The sequence below is a fragment of the Branchiostoma lanceolatum genome, chromosome 6 (genome assembly GCF_035083965.1).
Source record: "Branchiostoma lanceolatum isolate klBraLanc5 chromosome 6, klBraLanc5.hap2, whole genome shotgun sequence".
NCBI lineage: Eukaryota > Metazoa > Chordata > Leptocardii > Amphioxiformes > Branchiostomatidae > Branchiostoma > Branchiostoma lanceolatum.
In genome coordinates this window covers 5,804,655-5,829,861 of record NC_089727.1, presented here as the reverse complement: position 1 = coordinate 5,829,861, position 25,207 = coordinate 5,804,655, and the positions used below count along the sequence as shown (strand labels likewise).

Here is a 25,207-nt window from a genome sequence, read left to right as displayed (position 1 = left end):
TTTGTGTATAATCACGGCACTATAAGTATATGAAACCTAGGTGACGTTCATTTCAAATCAGCCTTGAACTTCACTTGTCAGCAGAAGCTTTATTTAGCCAGCCAAGTGGTTCCCGTCGTAACATTCCTCCGGAGAATACTGAAGGTTACAACACGGCAAACTTTACGACAGATTAGCGCTGTAAAACTAGATTAGACGACACTGAGATAAAACGCAACATCATCGGTTAAGCAGTCAACATTATGATTCTATTTCGCGTCTCTCATTTTTACTGCTCAACGAGAAGCAGATGCTCAAGTAGCAGATCTTTTATGACCGCGCTATTCAGTTGGATGTCCGGCAGCAGCAGTAGTTTGGACCACAATGGTCGGGTCGCCAGGAACACCCCTCGCCATGGAGATAGTGGTATGTTCTCAAGCCGAGGTCCGTCCTGCTCACGTAGAAGGCATCAAAGCAGTCAATGCTTCTGTAAGATAACATGTTCTCATCATCATCCTCGCCGCATTGTCTTTCACAGTGTTTTAACAGCTGTTGTCCGTACATGTACAAAAAGCCTGCTAACTACTATATTTTACGCAAAGTAAGAGTTACTCAAACAACTGGATACAATTTTGGAAAAAATCCCAAATTTTATCGAATTGCTTGAGTAACTCTTTCTTTGCGCATCTTATTCCCTGGATGTCAGTTGCTTGAGTAACTCTTTCTTTGCGCATCTTATTCCCAGGATGTCTAGCCAACGTACTTTTATAAAGTCAGCATTCTGTTATTTATCACAAGGGTTGAACAGCCGCCTGTCATGATTAGAGGATATATCTTGAACTGGAACTGGACGTAGCAATGCTTTGAAATATCTTTGAAAACGCTGGGAAACAGCATTGCTGCACTGCGAAAGCACAACTTACCCTCCTCCAACTTCGCTTAGCAAACTTTGTCCCGCAGAGGCACACGCCTGGTCACATGTCATCCCGTCGCCATGGTGACAGTCTCTAGGGACCGCCCAGACCCAGTGAGGTGTCCTAGCAAGAGCAGAACATGAGGCCTGCGCAATCTCATCCAGGTAGTTGTAGAAGGCCGTGCCTGGATGAGCTGCAATCGGTGAAATATCTTTAGATTCATTTTGAGTATGACGTACCGACCGGAAATGCTTCGTTGCCATTATCATTCATTTGGCTATATCATCATAGTTGTATTTACCATTGTGTCTTGTGACAAAGCCGCCCAGCCCATATGGACTTATAAGACACCGTTATCAAAAGAATACATAAGTTTACATAAATAAAACGTTTACATGACCATAATAACTCAAAACTGAAAATGAGGCAGAGATAGTACACAATAAATAACTATGCTAAATCGAGTACAGTGACATAATTATGTTTTTGCTTCATTGCTCTAACAATCACGCTTCTCCAAAGTCACAGTCAAAGCACAAATAAACAAACAATCGCTCACCAATGAAATCATCCGTTCCATTGACACGATCCACCAGGTCTTCAATCCGGAGTCTGAGAGTCTCAACTATCTTCTCCAGCTCAGATATGACCCGGGTTTGGTTCGAGATTCTTTCGTGTAACTTCGCGAGCTCGTCGTCACACTTGTAGCAACTGTCGGCCGCTTCCAAGTAGTCTGCAATAGTGATCTTGTTAGTAAACGTACGTTCCTCACTTTCGATAGCTCCTCTCACTTTGAGCTGTATACATGCATTAAAGGTGAGTTTCTGTCAAGCTGGCGGCAAAAAATAAGAAGCTTGAAGAAACTTGAAACATATTCAAAAATAAAAACAGTTTCATATAGAGAACTACCTCCAGTCAGTCCAAAACAAATCCTTCATAACACACACGACAAAACTCCGTATTGGAGCACACTGTCTTGAAATTGAAAAAGGTAGACACAGAAATGTCCCAGCCAATCAGAGACTTTGTCCTACATGTAAAGAAAATGTTGAAGACGAGTATCACTTCTTAATGGAATGTCCAACATATAAAGAGGAAAGAGTGAAGTTAATACAGACAATTAAAGACAAAACAAACATAGCATTACCTCAGTCGAAAACAGAGACTTTTCGTGTACTTATGTCATGTCCTGGAACAATATCTGTATATCTAGGCCAATATATCTATACATCCATGCAAAAAAGAATCCATGAAATAGCGATTTGATTGTATAAGACATTTCCTCATCATGTAATTGTGTAATTGACATATACGACACCCTATTGTATCTCCTGTTGATATCATCTACCTTTGACAATATCATATAGATAGTGCCTTCATGTTGTTTGAAATTGAGCATTGTACAGCCTAGCAACCTAACCATTGTATAGCACAGAACCTACCTATAGCTTTTAGTAGTTTGATATATGTATACGTAGCCAGTAGTATTTTTTTGCCTTACATTGTACCTGTTACAATCGTTGTGCGATAAACTTTAACTTTGACTTCAAATAATGATTCTAATGGTATTCGGATAAGCAAACATGTTTAGACAAATTTGGCTCATCAAGTATCAGATTTCCGATAGGCTCACATATGTAATTTGGTTAATCAGGTATTAAAATTTGGGCACTACCATTCATGAACAAATTCTAAGACCGGAAATTCAAAGATCCTAATTGCTTCAGCTAGTATTTTGGTTAGAACTACTATTAAAAATGTGGAACTTTTTTTTGTAGATTTTTCGTTATATTTCTGGGATGAATTTTCATTTATCCCTATGGTGGAGTTGGTATGGTCCCATGACCCCTGTCTTCCCGCCTTTTCTTTTCACAGAAAACTGTACAGAGACAATAAGAGACGGGTTTTCTGACATTTTATAGCTGAGAATCGTAAGTAGCACTTCATATTTGCCCCACGAGTGATTGACCACAGAAACACTGCAACCTGTCCTGCAAAATGTGAGCCGGAATTTGAATGCAATTTTGTTTTCACGAGACTGTTTGTGTTTTATAGGGAGGGGGGGGGGGGGCTTTCGAGTGAATCAGTAGCAACAAAATGATTTACGATCTTTATGGGATGATACGGACAAGGGTGTGCACAATTAAGGATAAGTGTGTTTCGTTATCCCGGTGTGTTTTCCGGAGTCCAGTACAGTGTCCAACCGGAATGTATAGTGTTCCACTATTGCCCTGTTTCATGTCTTTATGAGAACTGACTGTTGATATATATTATGTTTAGAATACGCCCTTTAGAATGAACATGTACAGACGAGTCTTTTTGGTCTCGGACCGGAGTTTTGTTTGTGTCCCTATGGAACATAGACCGATAATTTTCATTACTTTGGTGGAAAGTGCTGAGGTCATGCTTCGTAATAGACCTGTTTTGTAGTTTCTGCTGCTATTTTTTTAGGTAAATAAGACCGAAAAAAGTAAAAGTAAAGCACATTTTGGGAAAAATGTGCAAGCACATTTTGGGAAAAATGTGTTATTTTTCGGCATTTTTCACACACGGCTGCACGAAAAAAAGAGTTTTCCTAGGGTAACGGATTACATGCTGGAAAAGCGTAGTAATTGCTGTTTCTGAAAAACGGAAAAAATAAAAGAGTCATGTGATAACTTTTCCGCAATCACCGATGACCCCAAACCGCCCATAACGGACGTAGAACGCACGATCCGGGTAATCAGGCGAAAAGGTCACATTGCCATTGACGCGGAATAATATCACGAGTCTTCTCGATCGCTTGACGATCAACATTACGCCACCCGTAATTGCTACAATCAATACGCTTTTCAGAAAATAAAAAGATATCTACACAGCTATAACGATTCTAGGCAAACCGGGACAAAAACTTAGCAAACAAAACTACATTTCCGGCAGATTACCGGGTCATGGCCCTATTTAAACTCCGACCCGGAACCTTTACACGCTCCAGGGGCTGGGGATCACCAGAACAGACTGGAGGGTCTATGCCGAGAGCAGACCAGCCTGGCGAGCCCTATGCATGTCTGCAGCCGCCATGCATCAGACACTGATGCCTGCCGAACGATTGATTGAATCTTTTGGAGCATTGGAATTGTAAACATTAATGTGATGTACGACATTTTTTTATTCGCACGCTCGCATCAATTTTGTGGTTCCCAGAAGATGCCATCCATATAATCAAATCAACATGGCCTTAGTACAAAATGACTAGTAGTTGGCAAACGTCCAAAATATCGAAATGTCGCCCCAAAAAATGCGGCGCTAGAAATACATACCCGGACCGGGGCCGGACCCGGAACCAAACATCTCCGACGGTTCGTGAACTTTGAACTCCCACACAGGTTCAGCAAGGTGCAAACATCTATCCACCGTTCAAAGTACATTTAATACCGCTCACAGTCGACGGGCTAAAGCTTGATTTGACATTGTAATATAACGATATATAACGTTTACTCGGGACGACATCATGAAGCAAAACACACCGAGAACAATGTTGGCGAAGGAAGGAACTGTGGGCCAGCGGACGTCCACTAAACGGATCTGGAAAAACCTCCTTGTCTTAGCCTCGGTCTTCCTGGTGAACTTCACGTCGTTTCGGGCCATACAGAACCTTCAGAGCACGCTGAACAGCGAGGCTGGACTGGGCGTGGTGTCGCTGAGCTGTGTTTACGCCAGTATGGTGCTGTCGTGTTTGTACGCGCCATTTTTCATCCACAAGGTGGGATCGTGCAAATGGACTGTTGTCGTCTGTCTGCTTGGACACGCCCTGTACACAACTTCAAATTTCTACCCGTCCTGGTTCACTCTTGTACCTTCCTCCGTCTTGCTTGGCGCCATTTCTGGCCCGCTGTGGACCGCACAGAGCACGTACCTAGCAAACTCTGCTCAGGAATATGCCAATGTACTACAATACGGTACAGAGGGTGCACTTGCCAAGTTCAACGGCGTGTTCTACTTCCTCCATGACTTGTCTGGCATTAGCGGAAATCTGATCTCTTCCCTGGTGCTCTCTGCCGGAAGACAGGACATCGGAAAGGGGGAGTTCTGCGGCGCGATGGATTGTGGGATTCGTCCTGAACCCAACTGGACCTCTCAATATTACGTCACCAATTCAAGCTTGTCGTACAATTCAACTGTACTTCCAAACGACAAGCAACGGGTGGTAGTGTACACACTTTTTGGCATCTTTCTCGGCTGCAATATCTTCGCAATTCTTATTGCATATCTTCTCCTTGATAAGGATGTGCAAAGAGTCGCCTCAGAGCCAATGCAGATATCACAACATCTAATACGTACGTTTAAGGTGTTTAAGGACTTTCGGTTCGTACTCTTGACACCTCTGATATTCATTTTTGGAATGACCTACGCCACGGTAGCTGGGGACTACACTAAGGTGAGCTCATATATGCAAATAAGTCGAAAGTGATATTGTTTTTGCTATGTTTCCTCTTCTTCTTCTCACCACAAATAGGGTCAACGACCTAAACCAGACGGCTGTCACCATGGTTACTGGAAAACGCCTTGGTGTTCGATTACATAATGTAGCAAGTTTCTTCCTCTTCTTCTTCTCCTCCGCACATCCGCGCAGTATGGTGTACTTTACGAAAGCAGGTTTTGTTAATTTCAATAGACTGATAGATTTGTTCGAGTTGTTCTGCATATTTGTCAGCATTGGCGTTGATCCGTTGTTTTGCAGTCGTACGTGAGCTGCGTGCTCGGTGTTCAGACCGTCGGGTACGTCCTGCTGTGCTACCGCGTCACCAGCAGTGTCTTCTCCCTGCTGTCCGGGCACGTCAACAAGTACGTGGGCACCAGGAGCCTCCTCGTCGCCGCAGCGGTTGCCACCGTCGCCCTGTCGGGTTACATGTTATGGTGGCGGCCGGAGGAGAAGGCCGTCGTCAGAATTTACCTGGTAGCTGCAGGATGGGGTGCGACGCTGGCCGTCTGGCAGACTCAACTGGACGGTAACGTCCGTTAACCTTTATCCGCCAGCCTTTTAATCCGTCACATTTCAGAACTCATCTGTCAGTTAAAATCTCGCTCTGGTATGCAAATTCTTTCTAGTGCTTTGCAAAAAAAATCAGGTATACGACATAAAATCTGGAAATGTCAATCTCATAAAGATCGTCTGTTTAGTGATGATTTAGTGCTGCATATACTGGAATGTGACGAATTAAGGTAAACTAGCGTTAAGTCAGCACTTTACCGTTACGTATACACAAAGTCACGGTGCGGTAACATTCATCGTAGGTAGTCCGACGATTTTGATGTCGTACTTAGATTTTTCAAGCAGGCTGTGACAGATACAATCACCGACAAGGATACAAGATCTAAGACAGCCCATGGGAAAGGGCTGGTCCACTCCCCCGGTCTACAACTCCCCGTAGCGCTAATTTAGATCGGCGGCGGGCTTACTGCCTTGGGCCGCCGAAGGAACTGCCTAACGGCCCGATCCCCAAGTCTGGTTCCCAGGGCACATTCTATTACGCAGAGCAGTAGTCGAGTTCCAGAACGTAAATTCTAGGACACGGAGTTGGCTCTGCGACGGACGGTAACAAGACAACAGAATCTTGTACTACGAATGCACGACTTTGAAGGACCCCCAGTTTGCGACCGTACGACGATCGTGACTAGGCCCTAAATCAAGGCGAACGTTCTGGACCATCATCTGTTTCTTGCACTCACAGTACCTTGCATGTTGTAACAGTATGGTTCAAGCGCCACTTACTGACCAGTCTAACTGGTCCGGACCTTTTAGCCTAGTGCGTTGGGACGGTGCGCTGGCTGGCCCGGGTTCGAACCCGGGAGTCAGGAGACTGTATACTACTCGCCTCACTACGTTTCAGTCTTAACAGTCGTATATCTTCCTTTATTTCATCTAGCTTTGATTGGAGTCCTGTTTCTCAACAACAAGGAGGCCGCGTTCGCCGGTATGAAGATGATTCACGCCCTGGGAAGTGCGCTGGCGTTTGCCTACAGCAGTGCGGTCTGCTCTGACGTCAAACTCTTCATCCTGCTGGCCGTCCTGGCAGCGGGACTTGTAGGATACGGAGTCTTAGAGTGGAAAACACACAAGGAGGCACGAGACAGTCATAGGAGTCTTGAACAATTAGGAGAACGGAATAGAAACAACCAGACATTGCTAGATGTAGACGTACTTGTCGAGAGAGAGACATCTTTATAGGCAATATGTCGTAAGGGGTGTTTTATTACAAGTCAGGCCATGTTGATTTGGCATGATGACATCCGCGCGTCCCTTTCCAAAAATAAAAATAAAAGATTTTCGGCCATACCGAAACATTTCAATACTCGTAGAATTGATAAAGCTTGAAAGTTTCCAACAACAAACAACTACTCACATACATGTGACGCCACTAACATTTCACTGAATGAAAGAAAAATTGCGTCGTCCTGTTTTGCATGCCAGAGACATGTACTTCTATAACCTGTGTTGTAAAGTTACAGACTGGTTTTGTAATTTTCTTTGGTGGAAATCGATGAATGGATTCATTGCGACTTGTTCGCGTGAATTTGGTGATTTCAATTTGAAAATTGAAAGGTATCTTTCACTGGAACCCAACTTCAGTCAGCATATGGGGAAATTCTCAGACATACCGATACATGTTGCTACGTCTGGGGATATAGGCTATAGGGTAATTGATTTTTGATTAAGACAACAGTTTTGTACAAGTATGAACATACATATATATGAAGATGTGAAGTACTTGAATTTAGTGCCATACTTAGGCTTTACTATGATATGTGAAAAGCTGCATGACATTACATTAGTATAAGATCAAAAGGTTTTTCAGTTAGTGTCGCAGTAAACACATGTGTTACCGGCCGTTCCGTCTTGGGTGAAGTATTGCGGGAAGTCTGCGGTGATGGAGCCCACCAGTCTCTCCAAGGCGGCCACCCGGTACTCTATATCTTCCTGTTGGGCCGCAGCAAAGCTGGCCAGGGCCAGGAGAAACACTACACGGTACCCCATTGCTGCCGGATGCCTATCACCACTCTACATAATATACAGCTCGTAGTTCGGTTGGTATGTTGGGTGCGCAGTGTGCAGACCTGTTATATGTAAGCATCAGCGTAGTATTTACTGATTATAACGATATGGTTATGTATTGTAACGTTTTTGTGGAAGCCGTCATGGGAAAGGGTCTAGAGGTCTTACATTACATTATTATTACATTATCATTGATTATGATTACAAACAGGCCGAGACGGCGCAGGTAAGTGCGTGTTTGTCTTAGTTATCTACTTCCGTGTGGGGCGGTGGATATTTGTTTTAGTAAATATTTCTTTTACCCCTTGTCTAGCCTTTATGATGTATGGTGGAGAACTGTGTGCATGTCGTTTATAGATTTTCCTACTCATGTGATTTTCTGAAGCTAGATTTTGCCATTGATATGGATCTAGGTAGTTACGTGAACGAAATGGGAATGAACCAACACATAACACATGGCTTTACATATTACTGTCCTAATTCGAACATAATCAATATCTGACTGAAAATCATGATATCATATGCCTACACAGCTATCCGAACTGTATGACATTAATCTTAAAACTAAGCATGTAATGTTGTCCATGATGATGTATTGTAAGATTATGATACACAAAGTTTGAAGAACCAGCGTAAGTTTTACTAGTGAGTAAGCCGTCAACACGCTGCCGTGTTTACTATCGCGATGTGTGAAACTACCTGCTAGCTAGTTCAAATAACATATTTGTTCGTTCCCACGGGCATGTATCACACCGCAGTGTAATGTTAGAATGTGGCAGCTTTTATCAGATACATGCCATATCTTTTAATGGGTATGCAGGCTGCAATATCCGCATTGCAACAAAAATAGCCTAAGGCTGACACTTTTCACGAGGCCATGATACCGGGATAATCTATTACCATCGGTAGTGCACTAAAGGTACAAGTGTTAATGTGGATGTTCTCAGTAGATTCATATTGTAGCCATAGGCACTTGTTATTTATGTTTTATTAATTTCATATTGCACGTAACACCCGGCTGCGCAGAATCTTGGTAATAATGCCGGACCCATTTACCACCCATTTAACGCACTTAGCTTGCAAACTGATAGGTGTCGTTGTTGCACAAGTAATGGGGTAATGTATTGTTTGGTCCCCCTGGTGATTACTTTCAATGCATATCTTTTTCGACAACGGTATCCCTAACACACAATTCATCGACGGCAGCAGTCTAACTATGTGCCTAAATGAATATACTTCTTAGGGATAGGGGTTAGGGTAAGTCATTCATAAAGAAATAAAACACGTATTGCAAGACGAAACATGCTTGCCAGTGCCCCAGATATTTTATTTTACTTGTCAATTTTTATGAAAAAATTTTGTGTAAAAACTAGTTTGTGCGTGTATTAGAACCTGAGGAATGATTTCCGACTTTTGCTTGATACAGCAGAAAGAACGAAAATTATGGGCACTTTACGCTGGGTGTTAAACAAAGTACCTCCACTGCCTGCTGTGCGGTTTTAGTATTCCTCACAAAAATCTCTGCCCGTGAAATGGACTGCGAGATGACTTTGGTCACCACTGAGTGGTAGTAAAGATAATCCCCGTGAAGTAAATAAGGTGAGCAAATGGAGCATTATCAAAGCTCGGTCATTTCATTTGGATGTTCTCCTGCTTCGTACCGGTGCATTCGCCTAGTTGGTAGAGTGTTCGCCTTTTACACGGTAGGTCGTGAGTTCGACCCCCGACCGGGTCATACCAAAGACGTTATAAAAATGGTACATACTGTTTCTCTGCTTAGCACTCAGCATTTGGCAAAGAGTCTGGTAGTTAAACACACACATCGCTACCAGCGGACTAGCCCCCTGCTGTAGTGACTTGCACAAATGTGTGTGGTCCAAGGACTATAGAAATGGAGATGGGCGCCACCCCTATGCGTCTTTTCAGGACACCCGGGTCATTTTAACTTTAACCCTGCTTCTAGGATCGGCGTTAAGTCTGTTGGAAGCAGAGCCAGTCATTCATGATGTTTGATTATAACTATGTATTTTCAGAATTTGCGTTTTGAAGGCCAAACAGTTTAAATACTACACATTACAACAGAGATCAATATACCGGTGAAACAGGAAAAAAACATCTCGAATGGGTAGTTCTGCGTCCAACTGACTCTATACATGTGTGTAATTATAAGCCATCCAATAACAACTCAATGATTTCCTCATTTCTGTCAAAATGGCTAAGTGAAAGTGGCTGGAAAGTTACGATTGTGTGTTGTAATTGTTTTTCTTTCGAGTTCGCAGTGCAAGGTTAGAACGACCCATGACAGATATGCGATCTGTAAGGTAGGAGTAGGCGTGAGACAGACTATTTTTACCTACAGACTGTAACAGTAAAAGTAAATCTTCTTCGCCATATTGCTTTGTTATTCTTCAACATCTCCATCAAAGGCAAAGGATAGAGGACTATCATCATACATCGTGCGATAAAACCATTTGCAGACGTATGTGATTGATGTAACAATATGTTGCTTATGTGGCCTTCCCACAATCGTACGACCCCAGTTCGTCATTTTATGGCGGAGAAGTAGTTTCTAGCGTGCTGTGTAGCACATGGAAATGCAATTTGATGAATGAGTAGAACAGCATATTTTCATCACATAATACTTAGCTCGTTGCCGTGACAACAAGTGATTGATAGCTGGCATGACGTCATGGCATATATGTAGGTAAGTGATATCCATTAACCTAGATTTTAACGGTGTCGTAAAGATAGCGTTTCATGACGTATTGATGTCATAAGGAATACGTAGTCTGTCACTGTATTTATTGCTGGTTTTCAAAGAAACGGCATCCTTTGAAGTTCTATGCAGGTCAGTTATGAAGGAAAGTTATGAAGTACCTATTGCATCTTACCCCCCACCCTCACGTAATAAGTAGAATGTGGCAAGCTTTCCAGAGAATAGGTGTTTTTTAATTGTGATAGCCAAGCATTATCAAATGTCGCACAATCTTTTTGGCTTTCCAATAACAGATAGTTTAATTTGGCAACAGAGAGACTGCACCAGTCGAGTATTATGTAACAGCGAGCATACGTGATACCTATGATACAAAAATGATATTCCACAATAATTACAAAATAGAGCACCTACTATGAAGACGTTTATGATGCAAATATGATAGTTGCACCCTTTATGCTTTGAAGAATACGCTATAAGGTATTACTATTCTATGTTTTACACCAAATTGGAAGATTAGTATGTTTCAGATTAGTACTTTCTCTACTCTCTAATATAACTTTTAGAAAGTGAACTTTTGTTTTGACTTTGAAATTCTCTTGGAAATATGTAGCCTGTTCAATAACATGAGCAATACGAAAACATATTTCATTGCTTGGTAGTTATTGAACGGCATACCTTTGTGATCCATCAGATTCATGAATATTTTACGTGTCCGTCTGCAGCAGTGATTCCTCCGCACAGATGGTTGTCTCGTCCCACGATGATTCATTACTGATTTTAATTATCGATACGTAGAACTCTAATGTAATATCCTACCCTTCAAATCAGCAGGCAGATGACTTCAAATGTTTAATAACGTCGGTACATAAGGGAGAATGATCAGAGTATTATATATTTCAGATTTATGGTCTTGGTACAGAGAAGAAAGTGCATGTTGGGACAATGAATCGTGTTGTGAATATTAATCGCGTTATGGAACAAAAGCATAAAAACAAACCTTTCTGGCAGTACGAATTGTATTGGTGCTGCCGGTCAAAATCGTCATCAAATCGTTGTACCATATTTCTCAACTCTTACGGTTCGATACGATTACAGTCATTCGGGGATTCATTAGTGGTTAAGACAGTTCCTGCAAGATATATACGTGTCTTAAGGTTTTTAACTAATGGATTAGGAAGCAAATTGATGTATGGGGTTAGTTTATACATGAAGTCTCTGCAATTTAGCGGGATTTTGTGTCAGATTAACGTAAAGCCAGGGACACGCGCTCAAAAATTAACCTAACCAGCAACAAGGGCAATGTTAAATAATCTTTTCATAATGGCCACGTTGGTGTATACGATGCTTCAATTGCCTATACTGTTATGGGCTGCATGACGCAGCAGCTTTCTTGTGTTGCAACATAGCAGCACTGCTGACGTTTGTGTACATACACACACAGTTGACCCATATTATGGACACATTAGTTCCACTTGCTCAAGTGTCCTCCAGTTGACCAGACAGCCTGGCTCAAGTAGGCCATGGTGCGTAATGTTCACCAACTTACGGGCGTAGACATTGAAAGATTGTGGCGCTGTACACGACTGGCATATCATAGTTTTAGAGCCTAATTTTCTCGCCAACGAGGACTGTAACCCCCGACATACAAGGACGTCGTAAGAAATATATTTGTTGAGCCCACACAACTAGCGTACGATCAAATGTAGTCTTATTTTCTGTCAGGTTGCTTTAAACACATTATACTTTAAGGTTGCTCAATACACATAATGTTCCCATTTTCAGCATATATCTTTCCACCATATGTTGACTTCATTGAGCATCGTTGTATACAAGCGCAGTCACATGGGAATCCCCCAAACTTTTTTAGTTGACTTGTACTGTCAAATAGCAGCTCATGCCAGGGAGAATATAGCTCGCGGGTCCGGTAAACGGTTCTAAATTCCGGAATGGGAAATTCGTGGCGTCAGTGACTTTATCACATGGAAACACACACAATATAAAGTGGGGTGAACGGAAGATGCCCCTCGGGTAAAAACCTGGCGGAATCCCGAGGAAACCACTCTCTGTGGCAATCATTCACAACCGTTAGCCTCAAATCCTTTTAAGTGCTCCTGTCGTGTCCCAGAGGTGACACTGATGTATATCCTGCCTCCATCGTGTGAATCCTGTTCCAGTTGTTTAAAAGGTGCAGGTTGGTAGAGATTGTAGGTTTTGATACGGTGATGAACATGTCTGGCATCCGGCTGACTGGACAAAGGTGTTTTGCTCAAGGCAAGCTGTTTCCTGATAGTAAAACGTTATCGCCTTTCGGCACGTTTCGCGAGCACTTGATGGCTCGTAATACCACAGAAGGGGACTCTTTCACGCTATAGTTGCGTGGTTATTTGTGTGAGCCCAATGTCTGCACACGGCGATATTTGTATTCCACCAGTTGTTTTACCGTGGGCATGTTCCAATTCATGAGCACCATGTGTTCTTCTGTCACGACTCAAGCAATCCCTTCTAGTAAACATGGTCACTCCACAAGGCGCGACCACCACGCCAGTATAGAGAGGCAACATAACAGCGACTGACATGCAGTACAATACATATTATTATTAACATAAATATGCAAATTCCATACACCTTTCTTTCAGTTCAAGGTGCGTTAAAAACTGATCAAAAGAACAGATAAGGAAACCATGCTTTGAAATGTATGCCTCTCATCAGCTTTGAAGCAGTACCTTGAACATATCAACTGGGCATATGTAAACTAAGTCTAATGCAGAACAGATTTTTACGTCTATCGATGAGATCTTTATAGACACAACAAAATTACACACAATCATATGGGATAGAGCAACATATCGAAATATCACATGTGATATACTTATACATTGCTTGTTCTACTGTCCAAACATTCTTTGATGTATATACCTATCTGTACACAGTAAGGATTATCACCTCCTAGTATGTAATTGAATCTATCGACCGAACGGAGCGCATCGATTGTGTCGTTGACGTCGTAGTTTTCGCCTTTGTGCATATCGAATATGCAGTTAGTTAATATGTTAGGGACAATTAGGTTTTAAAAAACGTCGCTCACGAGTATGAACTATAAATTATGTTCTGTCTTGCTGCAGATCTACAATATCAAAAACAGAATCTTTTTAACTTTGTTCATCTCACACTTTGATTACTACTCACCTTTCGCTCATTCACGTAAACCTTTCGGTTGAAAAACAAATTATAGGAAAGAGGCATTCTTACTACAACAGACAAACTGAAGTCATTGTGCTTAGCTTTTGCACTGCACTTGCCGAATGAAAATGATCTTTAGATCAATGAGAAGTCTATTGCTAGTGATCTCCTCGCCGTTAAAAGAACAATTGCATTGCTTGTTCTCTGCCGACAGAAGCAATAAAGTAATACATCTTGGCTCATTTTCTACCTCGCACTTTGCTTTGCCTTTGGTAGTATGCCAAACTTTGCCCACGAACGGGTTAGAGAAATACAAGCTTAAGGGCAGTGTATGATGGACTGCACTACAGTTGATTATAGTCCACTTACACTTTATTACATTAAATGTACGGTGTTGTTAGTTGAAATATGCTCGTATAAAATGGCACGCGGTTGTAAAATACACGATCAACCTCAAGTGTAAGCTACTTTAGTATGATTGAGGGCACGCGCAAACTGTAGGTGAATATTTGTCAGGATTTCCCGCGGCTTACTCTCCGAGTTTTAGTTGTTATGACAACCTTTTCTACGAGCAGTTTAACCTTCACGCGGGTTATAAACGGTTGACCTTTGTGCCTCAATTATAGCTGTGTAATTTAGCAACATCAAAAGCGTCGAATTTCTCACTAGATGAGTCGTGACGGGGAGTTCAGCTGCCCATTGAGTTGAAGGTACTTCAAAAGTACATCGACCGCTGTTTTGTGTAGATGAATGGATAATAAAAAGGGACATCGTCTTTTGAAGTGGGTATCTAATTTGGACCACGGAAAGAGTACTAGTACTTGGTGTCTTGGAGGATGTGATGTACATATGGATTGTATGTGGGTAGAAGTAACACTCTTTAATTTGGGATATCTTTGACGCATAGTTAAGAGCATAAAGGGTGAATTCTGCTGTTTTTCTTCACTCTTTTTTTTTAAAGCAGCAGTTTGTTGAAATACACCCGCTGCTATTTCCCCGTCATTTTGCCCGACGGCCCCTTCTATATTGCGAACAAAGGCCACTGTGAATCATGATTCAATATCTATTGTATTTATGACTGTAATCTTCTTACGGTAACGGGGCTGTCAAAGAGCATCGATATCGTAACTATACCTATTCAATTTGGCAGAGGTTAGTAAGGTGTAAAAATGGTAGTTTTATATATTCACATGGGCGTTTGGACGTTTGAAAGCTTGGACGTTGATTTACTGAACATTTTATCTGGATGCTTTTAGAAAGGCCATTGTATTTTCCGTGATACTGCACATTGTTGCCAATGTAATTTTGCCTTGCCCACGACTTGCACTATGGCTTCTCGAAATATCCTGCTGAAGAAAGTTAAATTTTCACGGCAACAGTTTTAGTATATTTCAATACTAAAAAATTAAATCCATCGACTCCCTATCCACATACAATTTAGGTCCAGCCTAGTTGCCATTGCAGCGGAATCAACAAGTATAACCTAACGCGATGCCATTAAGCCAGAACGATAACCATACCATAGCATATTAGTGGGGCTGCAATGTACAATTTGAAATTAGAACGAACGATAATTGTGAGGTAACTGCAACGTTAAAGGTCGCTGTGTATGCGTTCTTACCGCCACACGCACGCTTAATTCTAGTTTCGCTGAAGTCATTTTCCACGATGTGTCGAAATGGTGAACAATTGACCCATTTTACAAATGTAAAATCATTGGAATCAAATATCTGAGCGTCACACGCAGCTGTACTGTCATTACGAGCAGCTGTACACCACAGTTACACTACACTAACTGACTCGTTATCTGCTTCTGGCGTTGTCATGCAGCATGTTTGAATGACTTCAGGCAGATGTATTTACCAGAGACACCAGGCCAAACAAGGAAGCATCATTCCACTTTTTCCATTGTTTTGACAGAAAGCAAATTATTCAACCCCATCTACATTCTGTCATGATTATGTAGAAATGTGAAATCTTATAAACGAAAGCATTTATCTTATAGCACGGAGTAGAGAAACATTGTCTTTTATCATCTGTTTAAGACGACTCACAACATTTGCCAGACAGAGATGGACACTCATAAGCTGATACATGCCATTAACGAGCAGCTAGCCGAAGAATCAGCTGTCCAAAACGCCCCATTAGAAGTTAATGTAGGGACTTCACCGCCACGTGTTTTTTCTTTAAGAACTTCCCTCGTGCGCAGATTCGTGCACGTTGATGCAACTGTTACAGCTTTTTATTCGCCCCTCAGGCATGTAAGTACTGTACGTGGTTGACTGTGTCAAGAAAAAGACGAGGCTGGAATTTTCTGTCGTTATGGCGCTGAATCTTCTCGGGAAGGTGCAAATTCGAACGTTGATCGGTGTATACATGTAACATCATCTGATAGGTCATTTACATATAGGGATTGGCTGCAGGGTATTATTAAATCTAGATATGTTGGGTGTATATGTTGGATATGCAGCAGGGATTGGAAATATTGTAGAAAGTTGAAGAAACAATTAATCAGCGGAAGCCGTCCGTCAGTTGTTTGCCTGTTGTATATATGTTCGAACTATGTAGTAACCGTTGTCGCTGTTGTGTAGCATTCAAAAGTATTCAAAATAATCGAGGACCAATGGCAATGGTAACCCAGCTAGTTTATTGTCACTGATTGTTATTAATACATTGATTCACATGAAAATAGATTTCCAATAACATGTGTATTGTAAACGAGGGTTTGTATATGATCTATAATTGTGGTCTGCCTTAGATTTATACAGAAACAGCTCTCAAATTGAAACAACAAAGTTGAACGACAACATCAAAAGACAGAATACATTGGAACTATTTAGTAAGCTACTATGTAGCATTTCCCTTAGGGTAATACCCACAAATCATGTTTGTAAAATCTATGAAATTATAAAATCCAATAGAAGTTGTACGAATTTCCCATTTTCTTACTGTTTAAACACCGCGTGTATTGCTTTAATGTTATACTACATAACGGAGCCTAGTAAAGCCGTTTATGGTGTATTGGTGATAACTGTTACTACACCCACACCGCTTAGTGATTTAAGTTCTATTTGTTAGCTGTAGGGTCCCATGCATAAGAACTGCACTTGACCACTGTTAACATCCTAAAGGATCCTGACAGCATCTGTGACTCTATAGCTGATATCACTGTGTCACGGCTATATGTACAGCCGTAGGATGCATGGAGGCAATGTCTTTTTGGACTATTTGTTCCTGAAGTTATGCTTATGGCTTATTCCTTACATCGACAATTACATACTTCAGTTAAAAGGTTTACAAATGTATCTTCGTTGCAAATTTTCATTTGCTTACATTATTGTGGTAAAGTACAGTAAGACCTATAATGTGAACGTTGTGCCGTAGATGCTCTTGTCACCATGCGTTACAAGGATACCGTCCACTGTACAACGTAGCGTAGAATCCAATCCTACATTAAAGACTTATCTGTAAGTATTTAATCTCGTGTACTTATGACTCGACAGTGCTTAACGATTTACATTCGTAGCTCTTTTTCTTCACTCTTACTTCTCACCGATTGATTAAAATTCCCCTACACGCTCATGGATACCTACACTTTGTAGACAACTTGGAAGTTGTTCAGTCGCGATCGTAGTCAAGTAGAGTAACGCACTTGAGTTATTTCCTGTCATTCGCTCTGTGATAGCATCTCTGACCTGATTACACTTCCAGTGAGGTGATTCGTATCAAGTTAGAATAACTGTTACAAACATGGTCCTGTAGACAGTTTTGACTTAGTTTGTAGAAAAACAGTTGTCGATCGATACAGAAATAAATACAAATTGCTGGCTTAGATACTTTGCTAAACCAAACACGCCATGGATTTGAAAATAGTCGTTAAGTCCAAGTTGTCCTTGGATAACCGGCAAGTTGCACTTCGATGTCTCCTCTACCCGGTAGGCGACGTCATTGCTGCTTGATAAAGCTTACCAGGAGATCCCTCTGGACCTGAAGATAGAGAGGTCCTGTGGAGTAGAGATAAGGCTCTGCATTTTCTGTCTTTAAGTGTCAACCTTGTATTTTTTACCAGTGAATTTGAAAATGAAGTTGTTTTGAAACGATGTGGGGTAATTGTTGTCTTCTCCGGACGATGCCAGAACTTCTGGAGCACTGATGTTTAGAGGTTGAAAGATGCGAACTTGTTGGGTTTAGAGATTCTAAGAGGCGGTCTTGCTGTGTTTGAAGTCAATTTTTTCCAAATGTTTTGCAGCTGCGATGAAAATGAAAAGTAAATGTGTCCGTTTGACTTTTGTTTGGAATCTCTGTTTCTTCAAGGTTTCTTGTACAGAGTTTGTGACAGCCGCAGCTTAACCCTCATCCGACCGACACATTTTTGCGACGAATCTGGCCGTATGGGGTCCAAACGGACCCCATTTTGCTTTGCCCCCTAAATATATTTCTGGTGGATCTTATTGTAGTTATTGTGCATATCCTGTTACAATAATCTATGGAGAATATTTTGACAAGTTTTGGTGTTGATGATTCATGCTCATTATCATAATTTATGCAGAAAATGAGGAGAACCCGCATTTTCCAATAACCCTATCTAGAATGGGGGACAAAAAAAGTGCCCGCGCCAACTTTGACATCGTATAACTGCCAAATGACGTATGCTAAGCCTACCATACTTGGTGAGTTCTCCTAAAATTTAGTTAGCAACAATTCCATGATAATAGTTTGAGTTTATCATTTTTCCTGTTGCCATGGCAACGGGTTTCTGACAGGCATTTTATACTAAAAGTCACTAATTTTTTTAAAAACAACCCATTTTCTGAGGTTTTCTTGCTCAACCACACTAGTTTTCCAACATGTACAACATCATATGTATTTAGATGTAACTTTCATGATTTATTATTCATAATTTATGCTAATTTGATTACGTAATCGCTAAAAATCCAAGATGGCGGACAAGATGTTTATTTTAGGTATAAACAGGCTTTTTGCCTTCAAATCCGTCACTACCTGGTATTTTCTTATTCAGAAACATTCAGATTAACGTTTCCGGTCTCTTTCTTTTGTGATTTGGAGTCATAAATGGAAAAAATGTAATTCAAAAATTTCAAAATGGCCGATCCAAGATGGCGGATCCCAGGGATCGCTAACGACACATGACGTCATTCTATGACGTCATTTTTACGTCAACGTAATCGCCATTGACCTTGTATGCCTTGGCATACCTTAAAATCAATAATACACTCAATTTTGTTTAATACCTTTCAATATTATGGGACTTCCCTATTTAGCCTATAAAATCACATCGATGACGTCATAATTACGTAATATTACGTCATAACGTCACAAAATTTACAGAAATTATAAAACTTTACGTGAATATCACTCCCTCCAAATTTGGTGAGGATACATTATACCGTTTGGAAGTTATGAGGAATTTCTTTCTAATTACGTAATAAACGATGCGAAATCATCTGGGGTCCGTTTGGACCCCAGCGGACAACACGCACACTTTAGAGTATAACTTCCGCAAAAATCGGCCAATCCCGGTAAAAATTTTTCAGGAGTTGTACGACATGTACATGAACAAACTCATGGAAGGAATTTTTTCTCCAACGAAAAATGTTGATATGGCACACATTAAAACATGCCTGGGGTCCAAACGGACCCCATACGGTCGGATGAGGGTTAAAGCGTGTAGGAATTCAGGTGGCTCTTTGTCCAGGCAGGAGGTGTTATTCTTTCCGCGTGAATACCTTTATTATCGCCACAGGTTTGGGAGAAATTCATGTCGCTTAACGTCTAACTCATCTTCAACCCATTAATGGCGTGGTCAATACTCATTTAGTATTCTCTTCGCGTGTGTATCTGTCGGATGAAGCACCGGGCAACGATGGATGAACCCTGTCCTGTGACTGAGCAACTGAATAGTACGTAAGACAGCCAAATCTAAAGTTCGTCCAGTGGTGAGATCTACCTCCTGTAGATAGTGTGTCTGCATGTCAATTATGTACAGAACATAGTTAGTACGATGTGCCTGACGCAACCGGGCGGGTTGGTGCACCGGTGAGCCCCGGGTAGCATCTGGCACAAGCCAGCTCGCTTCATTAAGCCAGAGTCATTAATTTCCCCCCTTGCTGTATATCCTATCTCGGTGTACAGAGGCGTAACAAGAGTCCGTTTCGTTGATCATAAGTGCACGAGATACGTTGTCCAGTAGAGCACGTTGAAAGCCAGAAATGCCATCGGGAAAGCTGCCCGGGAGACGGTGTCAATCTTCTTAGCTCTGTCTATGTACTTGGTTCTTATTTTCTCCTGGGCAGCATTTTGTCCGTCGCCTGGCTTCTTGACCCCACCGTCCTTGTTCAGCTGGGGCCCCATGCCATACGCAGCAAAGTTAAAAGTCCGTCCATCTTTCTCATCGTGGTCCTGTGACTGTATGGGCAGAATAAATACATCAGAGAATGTGCTCTCGTTTGGTCGTTAGTGTTATGTATTCTACAAAAGTTAAAGCCAAAGGTTCTTTGTCGAATGGGGATGTTAGAAGCACGGGGTCCATACATTCAGTAATGGCAGCAGATACATTAGGCAACCTCTTATAACGTTTGTAGTTCTGCAACGTAGTAAGTATTCACAATGAATTCTTAAGATGCATTTCAGACAAAGATTGTTATAAGCTAGTTTCGCCCAGCTGCGGATGGCAACAACATACGTGTGTTAATATCTCCCGCCCGTGATATAGCTGTGGTGCAAAGGTATCAACGTGGTTAGTTAGGTGTACTTACATGTCATACAAGCCAGATGAAAGTATTCTGAAAAAATCTCTTTCTGTCTGTAAGTAATTTTTATTAATATTCCCACTGGGTTAAAACGCAAATAATCCTCGACAGAGCAGTGAATACATTTATGTGAGTCAATCAGTTTATTTTTGCTGTTATTCTCACATTATAGGGAGTAAATGAGGTGTAAATCAATCAACAATGCAAACAGCGAGCGTGATCTGTATGTTTCTTTGACGATTCGGTGTATGTGTCAGAACACGTTTTTTTTGCAGTTTTTATAATACGTTTACATGTAATGTTATATTGCTGGTTTTCCTTAAACGGAGACAAAGAATAGACCAACAGTATAAAAGTGAAAAAATAGGGCGGCAAGCAGTTACAATGTCCTGTTAGAGAAAACGGGTATTTTAAAGAAGGCGACGAGAATGCCATGGATATGGAGAAACATACTAAGTATTCAGAAGAACTCAAAATGTAACTGGGTTCTATGTCTTAGTATGGATTGCTGGTTGTCTATTTCATGATGTATTCATTCGATGACCTCTGGCTATAGAGGGTGTCCTGATGTGACCTGACCAAGGTCTTTAATAACGGGCTCTAGTTATCACGTGCCCAGGCTTCATTTATTACAGACACTGCTGTAATGATTACAATCAACACCAGCAGCCATGCATATGCGTGGAGGGAGGTGGGAATGGGCCAGACCAATAGGTGATCGGCCGCCCACCATTAGTCACAATAGCTATCCTATTGCTAAACCTTCATACAACGCTGTGTCTACATGCTTTTCTTCTGGAAGGTTGTGTATAACAAGAGGCTGGCTATGGCCAGTGACGTATCATAATAGCTACCATTGGCGTTTTGCCATGCAGTTCACAGAAAATGTCAGCAATCTTCCCCAAGCTTCATCTAAGCTAATAATTGCTGCACTTGTGACATTGTTGGCCGGAGTAATTTGTAAAGAACTTGATTGACAAGTGGGAGATGGCAATCAACCGTCAAAACAAAGCAGGAAATTACGTTCTAGTTCTGAATCATGACAGTGAAATACACCCTACATCAAATGTCGATTCGTATGACATAAACGATAAACCTGGTTCTGCAAATGTATCCTACATGGATCTGTAAATTTAGTGTCGAATTCAATACAACCAGAACAGAACTGGCCATAACATAAAGTATGTTCTATTGAATTAACTAGACAACAGCATCATCATCATGCCAGAGTGACATCACTCTTGAGGAGGATCCCCTCCCTTGATTGACGACTGCCTTCCAATCTCTTGCCAGGTAACTTAAAGTATAAAAATACCCATGGCAAGGGATGGTTTCCTGCAAGACCTCTTTTATTAATAAATGAATGAAGGCCTTATCGCACGTCCTATTGTCTGGTTGGCGTACCAGTGACGGCATCACAATTTCCCTTTGCGTGACCTGCGCCAGGAGGTTAAATATGATCTTAGCAATGGTCAGAGGTCCCTCATGTCAGGCCTGCAAATCCTCACTTAAATCCGGGCTATTGTATCATACGTCACATTCTCGTTAGTAAGATTGCTATCAATGAAAAGTTACTCAGATCATTGTGCGCTTGTCACAAGTCCACGGCCTCTGTGCCTGCGGTGACATTGAAGGCTGAGCCTGGATTATAAGTCGCCATCTTGTCTGGTCCAGTACTTAAAGAGGAGACACGACTGATTTATCAAACATTCACAGAGTAGATACCAGCTGCCTGTTTTTCTTGGTTCTTTCAAATGTTTTGGGTTGAATAGAAGGAAGTTACGGGTTTTGGTAACTTTTTATATCTGTGATTTTAAGTGACGTTCGGCAAGTAAAATTTCCACCATCTTGGTAAGGCATCGCCATTCTTTTTGTTAGAAGCTTTTGACCGTACCATAAAACTACATCCTGAGGTCACTCCAAACTTTTACTGTGCAGATTTTATGGTCGGGTGAAGAGATTTTTGCCATTTCGACACAAACCAGATAATAAAAACCGGAACTGGTTACAACTTGAAGTGCTTCTCTGGCTATAGGGTCGATATCTAATTCACTTGGCTTTAAAAGGAAGCGCTATTTACAACTTCACTGAAATGGTTGTCCTGAAGTGAGGCGCCAAGTTGTGGGCTTTAATGGTCACCTCGACAAAAGTTCAGGCTGAATAGGGATAGTTTAACTTGGAAAGCGTATTGCATGCTTGTCTTCTTAATCTTTGGCTTCTTTCAATCTCATCGGAATGAAAATATACTTATCACTTCTTGACAGGGAATCTGAATAGCACCATTGATGTAATCGTCACATATGCAGCTACATGTGGGAGTTGATAAATATTGGCCATTGCACATCGAGCGTGCCCACAGGCGTTGTATTGTGGCGTTGAGATATGTGGTTGATTTTTCTGACGTAGTGTGTCTCTCCTCAAACATAAAGATAGTATGCAGCCGTAACCAGCAGCATGCATGCAGATGAGGATTCAACAACTCAAACATGGCTGCTAGCCTCTGCACCAGAGTAATCCACGCCACTGTGTTGTGTACCGTTCCCTGATAAATGTATGGGTTTCTAACACACACGTGTCTTTTTGGGATGGAATGAAATGCGTTACTAATTAAACCTTGAGCAGATGATGAATCGACCTAACGCACTCAAAGATGTCTGTTAACTTAAAAGTAATTGGTATCAGCCGAGAACGAGACTAAAATCTGTAATTAACTTTTGCAGTTCCTGATGTAATTATCTTTTCACAGTGTATGAATTCCAATATAACTTTGGTTCCTTCATCAAAATATGATAAGCTTATTGCTTGCTGTGGTTAATCGCCTGATGTTTTTTGGAAGTAGTAAAGGAGGAGCTTAAACTAAGTCAAGTATTCGAAAGGCCCACTTCAGATTATCTCCAAGCAGATCCAACGGTTGTAATAAAAACTTCCTCTGCCAGTTGGATACGGTCTTTGCAACCGTTGGATCTGCTTGGAGATTATCGGGCAAGCAGGCCCAACGGTTGCAAAGACCGTATCCAACTGGTAGAGGAAGTTTTTATTGCAACCGGGCAAGAAGACCCCGCGATTACACTTCAGAGGTCATTTGCATTTTGGAAACGTGAATAGATTTTATTTGGTCAATGAGGTAAAACGGAGTGGCTTATGAGTTTTATTACACGTTTCGGTCACCGTACTGGCAGAGATACTCATCGGCAACTAGGCTGCATGACGTCATCCAATTTAGATGGGGTCTGCTGTAACGTACGTGTGCAAAGTACCGAAGAAATCACTGTTTTCCCTGGACGCAGAGGTCGTTTGGACAGTGCCCTTTGTTTTGCTCGCCCTCCAAAGTGTTTTTACTTATATATTTCTCGCGAGGACTGGCGTTCAACTTTACTGCGCACGGGAAAGATCCGGTCTGAGCCGGTCCGGGTAATTTCCCCAGCTGATGAATATCGATTTCTAACTTCCTCGCTGTTCTGCGGCGTTGCCCTGACATTGGCTTCTCATGACGCTCTCCACAGCTCTACGCCCATTCTTTAATAACGGAGACAATTGGGGTAGAAAATTGTAGAAAAAAGTTCTCCAAAGTACTTGATATGAACCTGTCACCACCATGGTTGATTAACTTTTTTGTTGTCGTAGTAGCTTTGATTTTTGAGATTTTCAATTTTGAAGAAGAAATAATCAAGTTTAGCGATAACGTAACGTTACATTGTTATTGTATCTTTCAAAAGATGGTGGACTGCTGCTAACGTTCAACAGTGATTTTCCTGTTAACCAAAAAATGGGCGTCTAGGGTGCAAAACGTATTTTTTCCAGTGCACAAATAGGAAAAAAGATATTTAAACATTCACATTTAATTCTAGCATTCCTTTTGAAAAACAAATATGGAACATTTCTTCTTGTAGATTCAACTTGGTTATCGTTTCTGGCCAATCAAAGTAAAGCATCATCGCAGTGTGTTTTGTGCGAACATTCGGTCAGCTTGCATTCTCCCTTGCTTACTCTATTGAAAGAATTGTGTTTTTTTCAGTGCTCAGTCTGACCACCGATATTGTTAATGAAACATGCAAAAGCTAGGAATTATGTAATCATAGAGCACTGTCTATATCTAGAGTCTATATCTTCTGTCAAGAGAAAAGAACTGAAAATGTATCAAGCCAATGATATGAAAGCGAGACTAATTCATTTGTTTTGCGTTTAAGACCATATAGTATCGTAAATGTGAATTGGAATATTTGCTGTGACTCATTTGTCATTCCACCAATGGCCTAAAAGGCAGATATAAGCAGAATGTTATTGCTCACTGTAACACGATATAGATAGCTAGGTCCTTAGTCTTTCTGTTTGCTGTGTACGTTGATTTTATGATATGCAAAGCAGGCATATAAGCAGCCTTATATCATGGGGTGGCGTATTGAATTATGTGCATCTAACGTGTGATTAAGGTAGGGAGCTGTCGTTAGAAAAGCCATTGAGTTTAGATCAATCATGTCTTTCTTCCGTGTCTATGGTCACACCATCTGTCAACTGCCATGTTGTCTGAGCACTGCTCGAACGTTTTGCCCATATATTATTGATATTACATGATAGATACCATGCCCGTATGTCTCAGAAAGACAATGAGCGTGAT

The 25,207-nt window shown here is 41.3% G+C and overlaps 3 protein-coding genes across 6 annotated transcripts in view; 1 reads left to right on the top strand and 2 right to left on the bottom strand.

Moving 5' to 3' along the window:
- Nucleotides 1-69: 69 nt before the first annotated feature.
- Nucleotides 70-8,064, bottom strand: LOC136436268 (uncharacterized). 2 transcript variants are annotated; one of them, XM_066430098.1, is made up of 4 exons: nt 7,758-8,064; nt 1,453-1,626; nt 903-1,086; nt 70-466 (listed from the first exon to the last, which is right to left on the bottom strand). In XM_066430098.1, exons 1-4 carry the CDS (start codon nt 7,906-7,908, stop codon nt 325-327), a joined length of 651 nt encoding a protein of 216 aa, XP_066286195.1. In that variant the 5' UTR covers nt 7,909-8,064; the 3' UTR covers nt 70-324. The 2 variants fall into 2 exon arrangements, with proteins under 2 accessions (XP_066286195.1, XP_066286196.1); XM_066430099.1 differs by lacking the exon at nt 7,758-8,064 and adding an exon at nt 4,193-4,301.
- On the top strand, nt 4,384-7,433 carry LOC136436256 (protein unc-93 homolog A-like). 2 transcript variants are annotated; one of them, XM_066430080.1, is made up of 3 exons: nt 4,384-5,310; nt 5,614-5,881; nt 6,800-7,433. In XM_066430080.1, exons 1-3 carry the CDS (start codon nt 4,384-4,386, stop codon nt 7,099-7,101), a joined length of 1,497 nt encoding a protein of 498 aa, XP_066286177.1. In that variant the 3' UTR covers nt 7,102-7,433. The 2 variants fall into 2 exon arrangements, with proteins under 2 accessions (XP_066286177.1, XP_066286178.1); XM_066430081.1 differs by having other exon boundaries at nt 5,614-5,886; nt 6,800-6,915.
- An 11,443-nt stretch (nt 8,065-19,507) lies between the features above and the next one.
- Nucleotides 19,508-25,207, bottom strand: part of LOC136436245 (glycine receptor subunit alpha-2-like) — a 49,420-nt gene continuing 43,720 nt past the window's right edge. For both annotated transcript variants that reach the window (XM_066430051.1, XM_066430050.1), the window contains one exon: nt 19,508-20,248. In XM_066430051.1, the coding sequence (XP_066286148.1) occupies nt 20,003-20,248 (246 nt within the window). In that variant the 3' untranslated portion in view covers nt 19,508-20,002. The remainder of the gene's footprint in view (nt 20,249-25,207) is intronic.